Source organism: Anser brachyrhynchus (genome assembly GCF_964034855.1).
Source record: "Anser brachyrhynchus genome assembly, chromosome: 1".
Lineage (NCBI taxonomy): Eukaryota > Metazoa > Chordata > Aves > Anseriformes > Anatidae > Anser > Anser brachyrhynchus.
In genome coordinates, this window is record NC_137694.1 from 29,004,314 (window position 1) to 29,020,350 (window position 16,037).

The 16,037-nt window shown below is 42.7% G+C and overlaps 1 protein-coding gene across 3 annotated transcripts; it reads left to right on the top strand.

Moving 5' to 3' along the window:
• The first annotated feature begins 8,133 nt into the window (after positions 1–8,133).
• Positions 8,134–13,346, top strand: GPR85 (G protein-coupled receptor 85). Of its 3 annotated transcripts, none has more exons than XM_080563696.1 (2): positions 8,134–8,891; positions 10,484–13,346. In XM_080563696.1, exon 2 carries the CDS (start codon positions 10,659–10,661, stop codon positions 11,769–11,771), a length of 1,113 nt encoding a protein of 370 aa, XP_080419822.1. In that variant the 5' UTR covers positions 8,134–8,891; positions 10,484–10,658; the 3' UTR covers positions 11,772–13,346. The 3 variants fall into 3 exon arrangements, with proteins under 3 accessions (XP_080419822.1, XP_080419824.1, XP_080419823.1); XM_080563698.1 differs by lacking the exon at positions 8,134–8,891 and adding an exon at positions 9,012–9,161; XM_080563697.1 differs by lacking the exon at positions 8,134–8,891 and adding an exon at positions 9,319–9,385.
• The last annotated feature ends 2,691 nt before the right edge of the window (positions 13,347–16,037 follow it).

Consider the following 16,037-nt stretch of genomic DNA (forward strand, 5'->3'; position numbering starts at 1 on the left):
TGCTCACAAAGTCAGCATTCACTCTCCACCTCTGGTGCTATAGACTTGATTCTTCATTGTCTAAATCTTGTGCATTCAAAGCAATTATCATTCAGGATAACACTTTTTTTAACCACTTTATATTTTCTTTGCAGAGCTTTAAATCGATTCAGAGCCCATATACTGTACATCTATATTGCCTTCAATTGAAACAATAAATTAGTATGAAGTTTAATGCCTAGCTGTGAACCAATTGTATCAGCAAAAATACATATTTCTAACACTAACACTGTGAATTTTTGTCCCTGAGAAGGGCCTAAAAGTTCTCTGAAAGCTGTCAGTGACAGTTATCCCATTTTATCCTATTATTTTTAAATCCCCTTCTCAGTATGTTGCTAGAAATAGAAAATGTTATTGCCAAATAGTCTCTCTAATCCTACAACATATTGCCCATTCGTGGTTCACCTCTAACCTAGCCTTAAAGATGGTAGAAAATCGGAGAAGTGATATAACTCAGCTCTGCAAAAAGTGACTGAGGTATACTGCTGCACACCAACAGTGGTCATGCAAATATTTCTGTGAGCAGCAGAAGAAATGGAGAAGTAACTGTGCAACAGAAGCAAGGAGGGGCTCAGCAGTGTTCCTGTGGGATGGTTTGATACTAAACTACCAAACAGGATATCTTCAGACTCGCAGAACCAGCAAAGCCCTTGGTTCTAACAGTGCTGTGCTTGCTACTTGCCATTCCTCCCCTGGTCAGCTGCACCGCCGAGCGGAGCCAAGCCTGGTCATGAAGTGTCTGGATGAGGACGGATTGAGACTCCAGGCCATGGCTGGTTTTGACCAGCAGATAGATGGCTGTAACCTGAAGTGTCAGGCATCAGCCAGTCCCTAGGGTGTCCTGAGATCACAAGTGGTGGCCCATGAGAAAGAAGAGCAAGGGAAAAAGGTAAACTCTAGGACAAGATGCCAACACCTACATTCACAAAATTTACAGGAATCTCATTTGCCTGTGAGACCTCTCTGCTCATGTATCTAACTTCACTAAAAAGAGCCTTCAGATTCAGTGAAGGGGACGAAATGTGCATAAATTTACTTAGTCATTATCTAGCTTCATGATAGAAAGTATATGAAAAATAATGAACCATAATCACTTCTTTCATCAGGTCCCAACCACTTCCTAATAATCTCCAGTGAGCCAACTGCACAAAAAAATAGATGGGAGCAATACCTGGCACCGTACCAGCCCAGGAACCACCCCAGAAAGCTGAAGAAGCACTGCACACATACCCATACAGGCTGGAAAACTACACAAGACCTCGGGACAGAATAGCTTTACGTAACTGGTATAGCTACATGCATCACAAACACGGGACTGTCTGCACTTAACACCGGGTGCATGAAAATGCTGGACACAGCTCAGCTGGAAGAAGTCATCCTTCCCCTGTCTCTCCTGCATTTTTAGGTTGCTCTCTCAAGGCGAGCAGTCTCTGTAATGTCACCAACTCTATTCATTTTGCTCCACAGTGTTGCAGTGGCACCTGTAATGGTGATATATATATATAAAAAAAAAAAGAAAAAAGAAAAAAAAAAAGGCTCTTGAATGCAGTGATTGGCATGGTTAATGACCATGACACTGCAAAGCTGCTGTGTGCTTCAGCACTGGTTGGCTTATTTCAAGTCCTGACTTTCCATTTAGTAGAGTAAACCAGGAGCATTGCTTAGCCTCTGAGTAAGCATTTTATTGAAGCTCAAGTGTTAAAATAGCCTAGACAAAAGGACCATCAAACATAATACTTAAGAAGGGGTGAGGTGGGCAAACACAAACCAAACACTTCCTTTGTTTAAAAAAAAAATAAAAAAAAATCTGCAAGCTTTTGTCTATCATCGGTTTCTAAAGCTAGTAGACTACACTTCTAAAATCACAGTAACGGATTTCCCCACTGGAGTAAATGAACTTAGCTTTCCATGTTAATGGTGAGTGCTGCTTGCATTGGCTAGAAATATTACCTTGAGTGGGGATGCTCCACTCTTACCAAAACACGGTTGGCATGCTGTCAGAAGGTAACGTCTGTGGAGAACAGTCAGGGAGGCCAAGCCTGCTTAGCCATGCATTGGAGCCAGAAAGTCATTAGCATGGCTCTCATCAGTTCTCCCAGTTCTTTTTTTGGATTCTGAAAGACTCTACCAGTTTCTTACCAGATTGGTTTTGTATTACTGGCTAGACAAGGCACTTGCAAAAGATACAGCTTTCACCAATGGTGATTTAGTCATGAATTCATAACTTGTCAGCATCGTTCCTTTCAACTATCTTGGCTGCTGAATTGTACCACTATGATGTATTCACATAGCCATATGTCATGCACAGGAAAAAGTATCGGCGAATGGAATGTATTTACAGGAGTTGAAAGACGTATATAGCTTATACTAAAATATGTACAATTAATTGGATTAATTAAAGCGCAGATGAAAATATATTAAATAAATGAATCGCTATTTCTGTAGGACTATTCCCAGTGTCTGTGCACATGCTTCAACAAGTCCCATCTACCAGATTTGTAAGCAATGGTATTTTATTTTTGGTTAGGGAGAAAGAAGAAAGTTATTTCCAGCCATTCCACATTCAATTACCAAAACACCAACAGAATTTCTGGCACGGGAGGAGAGCAGAAAGACCCGATATAGCGGGTACTTTCCTAAGCTTGGTCCGCATTCTCTTGAGTCCTGATGAGAGGTTCATTCTCTTTCCCAGGAGGGCAGGGAATAACAGCAAGTGTCCTTCCAAGGTCAGCAGCTCAGGACCTCACTGAAGGCTATGTTGTTGCTCATATTAACTAAAAACTGTTGACTGGAGGAGAATTTCAATACTTTACACTAACAAAATTGCAAATACAGCATTATTCACATTTAGAAAAATTGATAAAATGGACACACAAGATAAGAGTTTACCCTCTGTTTTGCTATTTTTTTTTGTAAATTTGAGCTAAAAAATTATTCAAAGATTAAATTTTAAATACACCATTATCTATGCATACAATTTACAAGAAATCCAAGACGGCAATATTAGACAAATATTCTCAGCCATTCAAAAATGTATCTACATGAAACTACGTCTTCATCTACTATAAAGTTCCTTTTATCTTTTTTTTTTTTTTAATATACATCTGTGGTAATAAATCATCTATTCACATCACTGTGGATGTGATTATCTGTATCTTTAATCAGTTATTTATTATCACTCCACCTTGGCTGTGAAAATAAGCAATCTGGTAATTCTTCAGTACATTACAACATACATATGGAGTACAAACCACAAAGGCAGCATGAACCCTTCTTTGCCTCTCTCTCTCTCTCTCAAATATATAAAAAGGCCACTTGTGAAGTCCAGCAATTTAAAAATGTAGCTTATCTTTTTGTAGAAACAAGTAATTAGCAGTGCAATTTAACACTGGCAATTAGTCACGGGCATGGTTAAGTTCATTTGCATTTCTGACTACCTGATAGCAAGTGAAGTCAAGTAATTACTTGTCCACACTACCTAAATTGCATAAAAAATAACTGAACGTAACACTGCAATATTTATTTAACAGTATATCTATGAAAATTAGATGCAGAAGACGTGTGTCCAGTCTTTCAGATATAGTTGTAATGAAAAAAATGTTAAAAGATGTTCAGAAGCTTGAGGACACCGATGAGTATCTAATGCGATTTTCAGAAGCACGTTGGTTTCTCACAGCCATTAGAGTCGCACAGAGCTGTTGTTTCCCTCTGCAAGACAAAGCCTTTTTATGTGCTCAGCAGACAAGTTTATGTATATTGGCCCTTAAACCTTTATTTATCCCTGTGTTAGCATGCAACGTAGTTCAATTTTTAAGAATAAAATTAACTTTCAAAGGGCACGTTGGAAACATTTTTTAAATACCTCATTAAACACTTCTGAGAAATATTTATAAAACAACTGAGGATCTGGCAAAATATTAATTTTTAAAATTGCAATAATTACCAAGAGGAATTGTTTTCAATACTCATATGAATGTGGTTTTGTCATATGTGAAACCAGGCATCGCTGAGGTGGAGACCAGTTCAGGCACCTTTAGCGTGGGGTGAAATTTATGTCTGTGCTCAGGGCCAACCCCGCAGCCAGACACTACCAACAATGTCTTTACTCTGCAAACACTTTACAAAGCACAGGAACCAAATATATTGCAGGTGAAATTCTCTGTTGTGCAGGGGTCTTTCACAGGTCTCTCTATTACATAAGTTGTACTTAAATACTATTTCAAAGTTGCACAAATCTACAGCACTGGCATGAAACTTCCCTTGGAAGAATTCCTTGAGCCCTTTGAAAAGGATGTACTTTGATAGCATCTATCACAGTCTCTTAAGCAATACATAAATCTTGTGCTGGCCTCTGCACAGAGGTGGGTACACCTTGCAGAGTATCTCCAGTTTTGTGGAGATGTCACAAAATCCCACAGTGCTTCACAGTTTGCATTCTGCAGACTGCCCAGGCAACACATACATCCAAATTTCAGAACCACTAATAAACGCTTTAATTACCCAAATGATCAAGAGAATAGAGACATGAATATTTTACAGGTTAGCTGCTCACAGCTTCTGACCCCGGGCTGAAATCTTGATTCTGCTGAAATTGGCGAGAGTTGTTACTGACCTTGGTGAGGCTAATATCTCACCCCATCTTTTCAACTGATAGCTACTCGTCATCACTAGCCTGTCTTCCAGCCCAATCTCTACCTCAGACTCCATTAGTGAGATTTGTCAGTGTCAGACTTTTCTAAAAAACCTCTTCCATTCTGAGGAAAAAGCTCAAAACAATGAGAATCACCTACTCACCAACCTGACCTGGTTTATAACTTTGGTACACAATTCCTCAAAAGAAATCAAGTGCCATGTACCCAAACTGCTCTTACATGCCAACAAAGTTCCTTTACAATAGTAAACTGTCCCTCACACAGGTGCCAGAACTCCTGGTACCCAAACATCGCCACCACCTCATGGCAATGGGTTGCTGCAATCTCTTGTCAAAGACCAAAAGCCTCAAAGTATGACTCTCTAATAAGGTGGTCCTGTTCTGGGAATGGACCTAGTGGGTCCAATTCACTGGACCCAGACCTTGGTTATTCTTATACACTACCTAAATAGCAAAAAAAAAAAAAAAAAAGTCAGTCAAAATATGGAATTCTCAGTTACCAACAGCAATGCTGAGTACCTCACCCATTATTTTCTAGGCTGTGGGTCTTTACTTTGAAAAAAACAAATAACTCCAGCAGGAGACATGGAAAGATCTCTGTACCATAACTGTCAACAAATTTGCAGTAGGGTTACCCAAACCTGCAGATAGTTCACGTCTTTGATCTAAATCAGAAAATGAGGGAAAGAGTCTCGACTCTCATATTTTCTAGGGAACGCTTGAATCATTCTGCTGTTAGCTCCAATGGGGTACATAAATGCTCTTGCTCTTACACTTGACTTGTTCTCTGTCCCTTTCCCCTTCCTTCCTGGGGAAAAGCAGACAAGAACTTACATAAAAACAGCAGGGAAAGATTATTTACCTTCCCAAGAATAATCACTTCTGTCCTCTGAGATGTTTATATAGCATGCAAGTCCTCTCTTTTAACCTTCCTTCCTGCTGTCCTTAATGCTGTCCCCCTTACACTCAGGAGCGGGCCATTTATTCCAAGTTCAGGATCCCTTCTTGTGGCAAAGCCCCAAGAAGTTCTGCTTGGCTACCCCTAATCAACTCACTTTACAACAAAGGCTTCCCCACTTTTTTTTTTTTTTCTGTACCTTTCAGATCTCTAGCCTGAAGAACTGAAGAGTACAAATCTGAAGAACTACTGAGGACAGATCTCTTCACCTGTCCTTTTGTAGCTTTTCTCCTCCCCCCCTTCCAAAGGCATATTCATTTCAGCTCATGCTTCCTGGAGCCATCTTTAACAGACCACTCCTTTCATCTCCCAGATTCCCAGTCCACGACTCCTGGATTTGCTTTCCATCCATGGGGAAAGTGACCTGCTCCCAGAACAACAGCTTAACATAGTGTTATTTCACACTTCACCAGAAATCTCTCCGTTTCTAACAAGGGTTTCTCTTGCTTAATTCTATTCCAGAGAATAGTGTATCCATCTGACCTATTTTAGACTTGTGCTTCAAAATGAGGTGATCTGAACCCTAAAACATCTTCTCATGTACTGTAAGGAGAGGCCAAGGACACTTGGGTTGTCTAGTCTGGAGAAAAGAAGGCTCAGAGGCAACCTCATTGCTCTCTGCAGCTTCCTGAGGAGGGAAATGGAGAGGGAAGTGCTAGTCTCTGCTCCCTGGTAATGGATGACACGATGCATGGGAACTGCAAGAAGCTGCACCAGGGGAGGTTTCGGACTGGGTATTCAGAAAATTTCTTTACTGTTACGGTGGCCAAACACTGGAACAGGCTTCCTGGAGAAGTGGTTGATGCTCCATACCTGTCAGTGTTCAAGAGGCATTTGGAGAATGCCTCAATAATAAGTTTTAACTTTTGTTTAATCCTGAAGTGGTCAGGCAGTTGGACTTTCTGATCTCTGTAGGTCCCTTCCAACTGAACTATTCCCTTCTCTTCTCTTCTCTTCTCTTCTCTTCTCTTCTCTTCTCTTCTCTTCTCTTCTCTTCTCTTCTCTTCTCTTCTCTTCTCTTCTCTTCTCTTCTCTTCTCTTCTCTTCTCTTCTCTTCTCTTCTCTTCTCTTCTCTTCTCTTCTCTTCTCTTCCATTTACAATGGGAAACTAGCTTAGTTATATGTAACTTCAGTCTAGATGTCTACATTTCATTGAATAAAATTAGAGCATTAGTTCTCAGATTACACATATGATGATTATGCTAAACCAGCAGTTGAACAGTAGTCCATGAATTCTGAAGTCTATGGACTTCAGCAGTCCTTGACAGGTATAAAAGAAAAGCAAGTTTATATAGCGATATAAATTGTAACAGCTCTATGACAAAGCACACATATTTAACAGAAAAGGGGTAGCCAGAGAGGTCTGCTTAGCTCAGCTGATTGTGACATGAGAAGCACATCTTGAAGTAGTAGCTTTAATAACCACCCAAAACGGCAATTTTTGGAAGTGAAATCAACCCCAAAGATGAGCAGCAACCTAAGGTCATAGTAATTACGTTCATGAAAGAAACAAAGAAACAAAGAGACAAAGAGACAAAGAAACAAAGAAGAAAAAATGATAAGGTATCTATGATAAGGCTCTATGTGAGTTTTCTACTCAGAAAAATGTTTTATTTGAAGCAATTCACATGCTTGAAACACTGCAATTTTTTGTTCTGAGTAACTGTATTACTCAGAGGCTGCAGACCTTTGGGTCCAATCACGCTGCTCCTGAAGCTAATTTTGTGGCTTGGCCACTAATTCCAAAGACTTTTAGAAAGTGCCAAAACCAAGAAGAACCCAAACTTTGATAACAGCTTTAGTAGTCTACTGGCGATCCTGAAGATGTGCCACACATTATGAATCAACCCCACAAACCCATTCTCCAGAAGGACTTATTTTGGCTTGAGTGGAGGCTGCCTGTGAAGAAGTTCCTCAGAAACCAAGCCTTTTTCTACCCTGGAATACCTCATGGGACTTCCTCCTCGAAGGCTTTTGGGGCACCTCTCGTTAATGTGCCCACTTGTCTGGGATAAACCTCTACAAAGATTCAAGAGGCCGGAGGGCTGAGGGCCACGCTCCGTCAAGGTTTTTCGCCAAACCCTCTGCTTCTTCCCCGGGTTTTATACTCTCTGCGAGTGGCAGTGGGCGGCCAGGCACTCGCAGCACCTAGGCTGCAGGCTGCCTCCCGCCATGACCACCTCGGTGCCCCCGAAGGGTGCCATTTTGGGGGACGGCCGGGCCGAGGGGTGCCATCTCGGGGGACGGCCGGGCCGAGGGGTGCCATCTCGGGGCACGGCCGGGCCGAGGGGTGCCATCTCGGGGGCCGTCGACCCACCCCGTCCCCTCGCGTCTCCCCGCTCCCTCGGTGCGCGCCGAGGCACAAGCGGGGGCCGCGCCCCGGCCGGAGCAGGCTGCCGTTAGCATTCGGCCCCGCCGCCATGCAGCGCTGCCAGCAGCCCTGCGCCGGCCGTGCCCGCACGCTGCCAACGCCGCCGTGCCGCCGGCTGCCGGGGGGGCAGCGGGGGAGGCAGGGGGAAGGTGCGGTGTCCTAGCGGCCCCGCAGCCGAGGCGCCCGCCCCGAACCGCGGCGCTTTCTTCGGGAGCCCCCCTCCCTCTCCCCGCCGCCGCAGGGGCCAGCAGGGGGAAGGAGAAGGGGGCGCTCCCTCGTCCCCCCCCCCCCATTTTCAGCACAAGGGGAGGGAGGGGGGGGAGTTCATCGGCACAAACAAGGAGCGCAGGACCCGCTTCCTCCCCCCCCTCCCTTCCCTCGGCGATAAATCCAGCCGGGCTATGCATCGCGATGGGGACGCGCTGCCGCCTTCCCCGCGCTGAGGCGGCGGCTGCTGCCGCTGCCGGGGGGGGCCGCCATCCCCTCGGCGGGGACAGAGCAGCCGCCGCGGGGGCTGCCCGGCCCCCAGCGAGGCAGCAGCCGTCGCTGAGGCCGCCCTGCCCTCGGCCAGGGCCGCCGCCGAGGGCCGGGGGGTGCCCGAGCCGCTGCGACACGGGAGGGAGGACGGGGCTCGGCGCGCAGGGAGGAGGCGCAGCGGGCATGCGCCGGCCGAGCCGCTGACTGAATCCTCAGGCGAGGTACCGAGGCAAAAAAAAAAAAAAAAAAAAAGGAAAAATAAATAAAAATAATCCTAAAGGAATGAGAGAGAGAAGAACGGAACGCGGCGGAGGAAAGCGAAAAGGGGTTTAAAAAAGGGATAAAGCAGCGCTGGAGGAGCAGCTGTGGCATGTGGGCACCGCCGGCACCAACAGGTAGGAGGAGGAGGGCAGGGGCTGGCGAGCCGGGGCTGCCGCAGCCGCAGGTGCGGGGACCCCCCCCCCGGGCTCGGGGATGGGGTCCGGGGGAGCGATGAGAGCCGAAGCCCGCAGACAAAGCCCCGGCTCCCCGCCGCGGGGGGCTCCCGCAGGGCGCCGGCAGCTGCGGCTGCCGGGCGGCGGCACCCGGGCGGCGCGGCGCAGTCGTGCCCGGCATGGCCGCGGGTGGCGGGCGGCCCTTCCCCGGGGGGTGCGAGCGTCTGTGGGGTGCGTGTGGGGTGCGTGGGGTCTGTGGGGTGGGTGCGAGGGGAGGCAGGGCCGCCCGGGCGGCGGGGACGGCGCCACAGAGGAGGGGGAAGCGGCGGGGGGGGGTGAGGGGGAAGGTGGGGGGGGGGGGGGGGGAGGGGGAGCCTGATTTCATGGTTTTAAAACGATGCCATGATCTGATCAGCCTCTGTTTACACAGCAGCAATCAGGCTCTTTTGTGGACGGTAAGAATGGAAGGGTTTTGCTGGGATTCAGTGGGAATATCCTTTGTGCACACCCGAGGTGGAAACACTCGGGGTGGGGAGCGAAGGAGCCTGATCATGCCTGCTGTGGCTCCCGTCCCTGGCTCCGGAGGGAGGGGGAATAATAATAATAATAATAATAATAAAACAACAGCAGACAGTTCTTTATTTTATTTTATTGCACGAAATGATGTTCCGGTGAGGTTCACCGGGAGGATGAGTGGGAATCGCGGAGCCCTAATTAGCTAAAAATATATATATATATATATCAATTTATTATATGTTTATTTAAGCATAATCAAAACCAGCCCTCCTGAAAGGATGGGCATTGTATCTTGGGTGTGTTGCCTATTTTTTCTCAGTATTTACATTGAGCGTTGCTTATTCTGAATTATGTTGAGGCTCTAAAGATTTGCATTAAAGCGGGGAGGGGGGGGACCCTAAAGCTTAGTGCTATCGCCTGTCTGGCATACCTGTTTATTTGGAAGCCTAAATGATAAAATTATGGCTTATAGGAGGAAGGGAGGGGAATAATGAATACTGTTTCTCTTACAATGTGCATGAACCAACACAGTGTGATTAATGTGCTTTGGTGACTTGGGTTAAAAAACATAAATTCTGCAGGGTTTCTTTGGGTGTGATCCGTATCAACACAGCAGCTGCCTCTAAAACATTGACAAATACTGTAGCCGTAAAATAAATATAGGTAATGTCAAAATATCAGCAGCCTTTGGGGATTTTTTTAAAGATGCCAGTGATTAACTCTTGGGCTTGCAAACTAGGAATCTTTTTGATTCATAAAATCTCTGAGGCTTTAACTGTAAAATTATATATGCTACCGAATATAAGGGGCACTGGTCAGTTCTGAAACTGTAATGAGCCAAATCTGTGAAATGCCAATAATCAAACATGCTAAACAGTAAGTATAAAAAACAAAAAAAAGCCTCGAGATTTTTAAAAACAAACAATAGTACTCAAATTTACAACTTCATTTGCTTCTCCATAAATTAACATCTTTGTTAGCACTTTCTGACATCATTTCTTGTTAACTTAAGAACTGATAGCTCGATTTTTTTTCAGATATTTTGATGGCATGACAAATCAGAAAGAAGAGGATGTACTGTATGACTAGACACCAGATCAGTTCTGTTTGTGGATTACATTTTCAGTAAGATGTATGGATCTATTTTTTCCTTGTTCTTATATATAGATCATGAGACTTGACTGAGGCAATATACATATCATCCATCCATCTATGGCGAACTACAGCCATGCAGCTGACAACATTTTACAAAATCTTTCTCCTTTAACAGCTTTTCTGAAACTGACTTCACTGGGTTTCATAATAGGAGTCAGTGTGGTGGGTAACCTTCTGATCTCCATTTTGCTAGTCAAAGATAAGACCTTGCATAGAGCTCCTTACTACTTCCTGTTGGATCTTTGCTGCTCAGATATCCTCAGATCTGCAATTTGTTTCCCATTTGTTTTCACCTCTGTAAAAAATGGCTCTACTTGGACGTATGGGACTCTTACTTGCAAAGTGATTGCCTTTTTGGGGGTTTTGTCCTGCTTTCACACTGCTTTCATGTTGTTCTGCATAAGCGTCACCAGATACTTAGCTATTGCCCACCACCGTTTTTATACGAAAAGGCTGACCTTCTGGACTTGTTTGGCCGTTATCTGTATGGTGTGGACCCTCTCTGTAGCCATGGCTTTCCCCCCAGTTTTAGATGTGGGCACCTACTCGTTCATTAGGGAGGAAGACCAATGCACTTTCCAGCATCGTTCCTTCAGGGCTAATGATTCTTTGGGATTTATGCTTCTTCTTGCCCTCATCCTCCTAGCCACACAGCTTGTCTACCTCAAGCTGATATTTTTTGTTCACGACCGCAGGAAAATGAAGCCAGTCCAGTTTGTTGCAGCAGTGAGCCAGAACTGGACTTTCCATGGTCCTGGAGCGAGCGGTCAAGCGGCTGCTAATTGGCTGGCTGGATTTGGAAGGGGTCCCACACCGCCAACCTTGTTGGGAATCAGGCAAAACGCGAACACCACAGGCAGGAGAAGGCTACTGGTTTTAGACGAGTTCAAAATGGAGAAGAGAATCAGCAGAATGTTCTACATCATGACATTCCTCTTTCTGACCTTGTGGGGTCCCTATTTGGTAGCCTGTTACTGGAGAGTTTTTGCAAGAGGGCCTGTAGTACCAGGGGGATTTCTAACGGCCGCTGTCTGGATGAGTTTTGCCCAAGCTGGAATCAATCCTTTTGTCTGCATTTTCTCCAACAGGGAGCTGAGGCGCTGTTTCAGCACAACCCTTCTTTACTGCAGAAAATCCAGGTTACCAAGGGAACCTTACTGTGTTATATGAGGGAGCATCTGTAAATCTTTAGCCTTGTGAAACACTACCATTCTCTGCTAAGCAATTGTGGCCTGTAGCCATGTCTTGAGAAGAAAATCAAGAATGGGATGTCAGCAGTTGTAAGGATTTGGGCAACATTCTGCAGTCTTTGCAATAGCTCACCTCTAATCCTATTTTAAACCTAAACATGTTCCTGCTGACCACTGCTGAAGGTTTGTAATTAAGAACAAAGGACTGAACTACTGCCCTGAATTCCTTTATGTGGTTGAAATCTAGATTATGAAAGTAGCAGGTGCTAAGTATCAGTGCTAAATGCTGTGTATATCACTACATAAAATAAGACCATCAAAAAGATTAGCATTGGACATCTTAATAAATTAAGTTGATATGAGGTTAATGTGTTGATAAAACTAATTTTAGACATCTGAAGACCTTTAAAACATTTCATACAATTATTGTTTTGCAAAGACTGAAAACTGGGGACTCAAGTACTGTAACTGATTAAAGATGTGCCATGCATTATTGGATTATCACACTTACAAATCTGTTTGCCTTGTGAGTAAGTTTTGGGGAGCATTCCAAAGCAGTATTTTTGTTCGGATTTAGACTTTACTTTTTTTTCTTTTTTTTTTTTTCTTTTTTCTTTTTCCCAGATATATTACTCTTTCTAAATACCATTTTCCTTAACGGTGAAATTACTAACATTTAACTGTATTCTGTGGGTTTTGCTGATTTGGTATAAAGTTTAATAGACTCTTATTTATATTTTTTAAAAAGCTAGATATCAGTCTGTTAGGCAACGTTAATGATAATATCCAGTCATAATTGAACAGTTATAATTATACAGAATAAACACATGTTGCCTTAAAGGGTTATCTAGTATCTTCCATTTTGTTTAGCATTGAAGCAAATAAGCAAGGAAAATTGAATCAGTAACTCTGGTCAGTCATTTGGGAGTGCATGAGAGATCACTTAGTCCTCTTTTTTCCTTTTTACTCCAATGGTTCCCAAAATCAGTATGCACATCACTGGGATGATATGATTTTTTTCTAGGTGTGCCGCCCTTTCTAGTTTGTTCTGAGAAACACAGGCAGTTGATGTATGTTTATATTTTAAGACAGCTGTCATGGGGAGACCGCAGCCTTAGTATGATATCTTGCACAATTTGTGAAGCATTTATTCTACTGAAGGCACAGTCTTGTTTATATTTTCTGCACATTTTGGTGTATTGGTTGTTTTAAATTATTTAAGTTTTAACTTGTGAAAGCATATAATATGATTTCTTAGTATTTTAGAAATACATTAGAGTCTGTGAGTCTTTCCTTCTTTAAGATACAGATGTGTGGATTTCAATATAAAGTTGCATTTGCCAAAATTTACCTGTGTAGCTTGTTAATTTTCTTGGAATAAAATTTTACATTTTTCCAGTTATACAATTAACCTTTTTTATTTTGTCTAGTGAGCTAGCATGAAGTACTGAGAATGTAGCCATTATGAATTATTATCCTTTGCAGTCACTGTATTCCCAAACTGTAAATGCATGAATGATGGGGACCACAGGATTGATAAATGATATTATCTACAGTAGCACTATTGTGTAGTTTATCATAATTACCCATCTATCTGTTCTAATATGTCAGTTATATTTAAAGTTACAACACAGTATTTGACATTAACTTCACGGTTTAATTTTGGAAAATGTGTATATTTGAAGCACAACATCATGAGTCAGTCGATCGTAAAGAACATTGATTTTTTTCTTAATTTTTTTGGAGAGACAAGACTAGAGGTCTTAATTCAGTATTGGTGTATCTTGTTCTTTGTTGTAGTTTTATGACCAGCAAGTTAATATATACATACACGAGCAGCAGTCAATAATGGAAATGCTTAAATTTGTATGATAACATTATACAACATATGCAACAATTCAGAGAGTTGTGTCTATATGTGATCAGACAACTTGATCAAAGATTTAGTGAGCAATCTGTTTGACCTCACTTACACTTTTATACTGAGGTTGATTGGTTGAGAGGCATGGCTTAATATACTGTGTTGAAACAGAAAACTTGCTGAAATACCGAGTCCTCATCAGTACAAGGATGTTTCAGAACGTAATTTGAAACGGGACCAATAAACTTCCACCAAAAGGACTTTTTTACTACACCGAAAAGGCTTTGAAATTAAGGTAGTTAAGCAATTGTCAAAGATAGCAGGAGTGCATAAAAACTGAATCGTTTGTTGAGAAAAATTCTGAAAGTTATCCCACTTAAGTTTATTAAAAGGTTGATTGGCAATAACTTCAGTCTAATTTCTATAAAATAGTAACCTTTACAAGGAACATTGATATTACATATTGTAATAAAGAAGTACATATAAATAAAGTTGTAAATAGTGTTATAGTTGTAGAAGTAGTCGGTTCTGAGGATTAGCCAGAAAATTTTCAACTATGAAATTTCACAAGCTGCGAATTCGGGGCCTGACCTAGCTCCTAATAAAGTCAGTTGGTGTTTTCCCATTAACTTCATTTGGAGCAGAAGCTGGCCCTCACGTTTCTATAGTACTATGCTTCTGAAATACTAAGAAGGCTGTATTTACTATGCAGTGGGAAAAGGAAAAAACAATTTAAAATTATTTCCCTGGAAGTTTTGCAAGCAGTAACTGATGTAAACTAAAATAATAAACAGTAAACAAGTCTGAAAGCAAATATTTTGCTAAATGTTTTTCTTTTGATATGAACATAATTCCTTTGACTAACTGAAAAATACACGAGTGTATTGCTACCTGACAGGGGAGGTCTTTCTCTAAGTGAATTTTTATACTTGTTCCAATAAGAAGTCTTGTGACAGATGTAATTCCTTTTATTCTCTCCAGTGTTAAATGAACAAGGGGATGTGCAGTGAAGTTAAAAGCCAACATATGGAGTAACATGCCATGCAAAGTTATTACTCAGTGGAACTCACTGGTGCAGGATGTCCGGTACCTTAGAGAGGTTCATCACATGTAGACATGAAGTAAAGCAGTGCTTGCAGGTTCTGCCATGGGTGTCATTTGATCCTAGTCAGCACATCAAACCTCATGCATTGGGGGATAAATTCAAAAGAGCAAGAAGGTTTCTTCCAGCTCAGTACACGGTTGTGTCACAGTATGAAAAGCTTTCTGCTCTCCTTTTAGTACAGGAGTGAAATCGGTGCCAAAGCTTATACAGGGCTGGTAGGTTAGTCTTCTATTTCAGAATAGCAAAGAGTGTCACAGTGTTTTATGTCTGCATTGATCTTTGATGCTCATGGGTTATATGATGCTAGTTGTTTTAATTTTCCTGGGTAAGAAGAAAAGAGTAAGTACAGGTGCCCTCGAGAAAAGACTGTCTGCCCCTCTTGCTTTCTTGCCCTCTACTTGTGCCACTGGCCCTTTGGCAACCTCTCCATCAGTTCTTGTTCAATGTGAAGTATTTCATATATTGAGTCCTGTATTTCTTCTGCTCCAGTGCTCCTTAAGAAGTATCTCAGCCATCCCCCCTCCACAGCAGATAAGAGGAGTCCGCTTTCCTCAGCAGTAGCTTCTTGCAGCGGCTTCCCAAGGTTTGTCAGTGTCTGATTTCCCTCCTAAAGACAGAGGGAGGCCACTGGTTCCTTCCAGCTGCCTTCCTGGTGCTATCATGCCATGATGCTTGGCTAGCACACTGCCTATCTGTGTCTTTTGGCTTTGGTCATGAAGTAGTCACTGTCTATGTTATGCAGAGAAAAATGTATAATGGCGAGAGTGCAGCGGGAAACAATTTCCCCTCTCCCAACTCCTTCACAAAGAAACCACAGTTATTGTTGCATTGATCCTCTAAATGAATAAAATGGACAGTTAGCAAATTAATGCAAGGTTTTTGGTATAGCCCTAAAATATTATTACACAATGGTTTTCAGGCAGTCTCCAGGCCTCGAGGGCAGAGCAGCCTGCTGTATCCATCTCCTTTTAAGTGCATTGAGTTTGCTCACTTGTATGGTCTGTGCTTTGCCTTCCAAGCATAAGAACATTTTACTTATATTAATCCCAGCCCAGTATTGCAGCAAGCTGCTATTATTCATGGGTTTAATAAATAAAGTCAAAGGGAAGTCTGGTGGTTTTTGAGGAGAATTAAAGATGTACTTTGACTAATACTTGTTTTTTAGCAAATGTTGAGTAAAACTATGGGTTGCCAGGCTCTTCCATAGTTACACAGTCAGCTGTCAATTATTGAAAACAGAAATGGTGTAGACTAACTTGCATAAAACATAGGTAATACAA

Excerpts from the sequence above, each read along its gene's own strand:
- GPR85 (XM_080563696.1), top strand. The coding sequence starts at position 10,659 with ATGGCGAACTACAGCCATGCAGCTGACAACATTTTACAAAATCTTTCT.